Source organism: Penaeus monodon, chromosome 9 (assembly GCF_015228065.2).
Source record: "Penaeus monodon isolate SGIC_2016 chromosome 9, NSTDA_Pmon_1, whole genome shotgun sequence".
Lineage (NCBI taxonomy): Eukaryota > Metazoa > Arthropoda > Malacostraca > Decapoda > Penaeidae > Penaeus > Penaeus monodon.
In genome coordinates, this window is record NC_051394.1 from 5,825,080 (window position 1) to 5,829,243 (window position 4,164).

General features: G+C 42.7%; 1 protein-coding gene across 1 annotated transcript in view; it reads right to left on the reverse strand.

The window, feature by feature from the left end:
• Window positions 1–1,418: 1,418 nt before the first annotated feature.
• LOC119576581 (formin-like protein 16) overlaps window positions 1,419–4,164 on the reverse strand; it is an 81,247-nt gene continuing 78,501 nt past the window's right edge. Inside the window, exon 6 of the mRNA XM_037924249.1 lies at window positions 1,419–1,797. Coding sequence (XP_037780177.1) covers window positions 1,419–1,797 — 379 coding nt within the window. The remainder of the gene's footprint in view (window positions 1,798–4,164) is intronic.

The following is a 4,164-nucleotide window of genomic DNA, read 5'->3' on the forward strand; positions in this document are numbered from 1 at the left end:
CCAAAAAAAAAAAAAAAAAAAAAAAAAAAAAAAATTTTAAAAGGAAAGATAAAAGGAGGGGCGGAAAGTGTGTGGGTATGGGGGGGGGGGGGAGGACTGGGAGGGAGAGAGGGAGGAGTGGGGAGAGAGGGGAGGGGAGAGGGGCGAGCCGACGGGGTAAACGAGGTAAGCAAAATTTGCCATGAGGAGGTATACGTCAGGTCCCCCCGTCGGGTGGGTTTCAGGGGTGTTGTGGGTTGGACGATCTTTCCCCCGGGGAAAAGGTCGAGCAGCCACTGCAGCGACTCGCCCGGCGTAAGGTGAGCATAAAACCGACTCCCCAGTTTTGGGGGTAAAGTCGGGAAACAGCTGCAGTGACTCGCCCCGATTCGTAACGCCAAGCAGAAGTCGGCTCGCTCGTTCGTAATATCGAACAGCAGTCGACTCTCCCGATTCGTGAGGTCGAGCAGCATTCGATGCCCCCCCCCGCCAACCTTCCTCTTTTGATGGGATCGATTACTTTTTTATGCGTGTAAACGATCTCGTTTTTTTTTTTTTTTTTTTTTTTTTTTTTTTTTTTTTTTTATCCCCCTTTTTTAAACCCGGCCAACTTTAAATGGGCCCCCCAGGATGATTCGTGCCCTTTTAGTATGCCAAATTCCCTTGCCGACTGAGCAGTGTGAAATAAGTTAGTCAGCCCCTTTTTTTTGGATTTTTTCATCCCTTTTAAACTCTTGTGGATGTAAAACATCCGCAATTTATATATGTCTATCGCTTGTCGTCTGTCCCTGTAGATATTATTATCAAACTAGATTTATCTACCATGTAAATATATCTTTCCACCATTTAACTTTTAAATCAATCTCCCTTTTATCCACCAAAATCCACATCATCCACTACACTACTATCCATTTCCATCCACTATCTTCCATCCTCCACCTTTCCATCCATCCATCCACCACCATCCCCCCACCCCTCCATCCACCCATCCATCCATCCATCCATCCATCCACCCACCCAAAACACCCCTACCCCCCCCCCCCATCTACAAAACCCCTAAATTTTTTTAAACACCCATCTCCCAACCCCCCAAACACCACCCTTCCCCCCCCCCCCCCCCCCCAAACACATACCCCCCTTTCCCCTCCTCCCTCCCCCCCCCTCACACACACACACCACACAACCAAAAACACCCCCACACACACCCCCACACACACACACAACACCCCAAAACACCCCCACAACCACACACACCACACACACACACACCCAACACACACACACCAACCCTTAAAGCTCCCTTGGGGTCAGCGGTTATGTGGCCCAATCCTCAGCGGCCATAAGATCATGCGTTTGTGGCCCTCGAGTCAATATTGGCTCGCGGATCAGCTGTCGCTAGTGACAACATTTACGTGGATGATGCGCTTGGAATGACAGGCCTAGAAGACGGTCATTGTGGTTGGGAGGTCGTTGGGAGGTCGTTGGGAGGTTCGTTGGATGGTCGTTGGGAGGTCGTTAAAGGAGGTCTTTGGATGGTCGTTGGGAGGTGGGTTGGGGGTTGTTATAGGTTTGTGGGGGGGTCTTGGAGGTTCGTTGGCTGGTCTTTGGAAGGTCGTTGGGGGGTTGAGAGGTTTTGCGGGGAGGTCGTTGGGATTTCTTGGAGGGTCTTTGGGAGTCGAAAAGGAGGTCGTTGGGAGGTCTTTGGGAGGTTGGGTTAGAGGGTCGTTGGAAGATCGTTGGGAGGTTGTTAGATTTTTTTTGGGGGATGGTCGTTGAGGGGGTTTATTAGAGGGTTTTTTTAGGGGGGTGTTGGAAGGTCTTTGGGGGAGGTTTTTAGAGGTTTTGCTGGAGGCCCTTTAAAGGAGGTCGTTGGAAGGGCTTTGGGGAGGTCGTTGGAATTTTGTTAGTCTTTTCTTTTGCTCTTTTTTTGCCGTTTTTTTGCTTTCATTTGCCGTTCTTTACCCATTGTTGCCGTCTTTAGCCGTTCTTAGGGTTGTTTTGGCCGGAGGAGACAGGAAAGTTTTGTTTTTTTTTTTTTTTTTGTATATTTTTACACTGCGCCATGTTACTTTTTAAATACCACTCATCACCATCACTCATCACACTAAATCCCATCATCTCATTATACATCCCCCCCAATCATCATCCACTCATCCCATATCATCTCTCATATCATCACCTTTTTCATCACCATCATCCCCATCATATCATCATCATCATCCCCCCCTCATCATCTCATCATCACATCATCATCATCACCATCATCATCATTTCATCACCATCATTTCATCATCATCTCATCATCCCCATCATTATTCATCACCTCATCCCCATCATCATCATATCATCATCACCATCTCAACCACCCATCTCATCTCATCTTTTCACCACCCCCATCATCTCATCTATCATCATCACATCACCATCTTATCACACCTATCTCACCACCTCACACCATCATCATCATCATATCATCATAATCATCATCATCCCACCTCCATCATCATCACCCATCACTATCATAAATTTTATTCATCATCACACCATCATCATCATAAACACCACATCATCATCCACCCTCTTTATCAAACCAATCATCACCACCTCATCATCACCCATTATCATCATCATCTCACACCATAATTATCTCAATCATATCACCACCATCATCACCTCATCATCCCCAAATCTTATCATCCCCATATATCATCATCATACATCATCACCACCATATCACCATCATCATCAATTTTCATCATCATCATCATCACCATCATATCATTCCCATACCATCATCATCACATCATCTCATCATCACCACATTATCATCACCTCATCATCCCCATCTCACCTTATCATTATCATCATCATTTTTACCCCCATCTCATCATCCCATCATCATCCCATCACCCCCCATCATCATCACCCACATCATCATCACCCATCTCTCAAAATCATCCATCATCACCCACCATCTCATCATCATCACCATTCATCATCATCATCACACCATCATCATCATCCCCATACCCCTCATACCACTATCACATCTCTCATCATCATCATCCCATATTACATCACCATCATCATCATCTCACCATCATCATCATCCCATCACCATCCCCATTATCATCACCATCACCATCACATCATCATCACCTCATTATCACCCCCCTCATCACACCACCTATCATCATCACCATCCATAAACATCTCAACCACCATTTCCCCACCATCACAAAATTTTTAAAATTTATCATCCCATCATCACACCCACATCCCCATTATCATACCCATCACACATCATCATCATCGGCATCACCACCTCATCATCACCATCATCATCCACATCACCACACATCATCATTATCACCTTTTCACACCAATCAACATCACCATCATCCCCCAAACCAATTCATCAAAACCAAACTCACCATCATCATCACCACATTCACACCCATCATCATCACCATCACCATCTCACCATTTCATCACATCACCATTCATCATAATCATCATTTCATCATCATCTCATCACCATATCAACATATCATCTCTCATCTCCCACATACCATCATCACCATATCACCACCCTACCCATCATCATCACCAGTTTCAGGATAAAATTTGTCTTATTTCGCTTTATTTCGTTTTTTCTTTTCCTTTCTTTTCTTTCTTACGATCTTTGAACCAACTTGGGGATTTACTTATCGTTTTTTTCTCTTTCCCCTTTTCCTTTACACTTTATATACTATTTCATTTTCTTTATTTTGTTTCCTTCAGTTTTTTTTTTGTAGTTATGTATTATTCATGGATTTTTTTTTTATTTTTTTTTTTTTTTTTTGTTTTTTAACATTTTTTTTATTTTTTTCATAAAGGAAATTATCTTTTTCACATTTTTCTATTTTTTTTTTTTTGTTTAATCTTTATTGCTTCGTTTTTTAAAATCCAGTTACAATAAACCCTTTTTTTATCTTATTTGTTTATAAATTTTATTATCCTTGTATCTGTTTATTTATTTATCTATCTGTGTATCAGTCAGTCTATCTATCTATCTGTGTATCAGTCAGTCTATCTATCTATCAGGCTGTCTATCTATTTATCTCTCTGTGTATCTGTCTGTTTGTCTGTCTATCTATCTATCTATCTATCTATCCATCTATCTTCCTTCTACGTTTTATATTC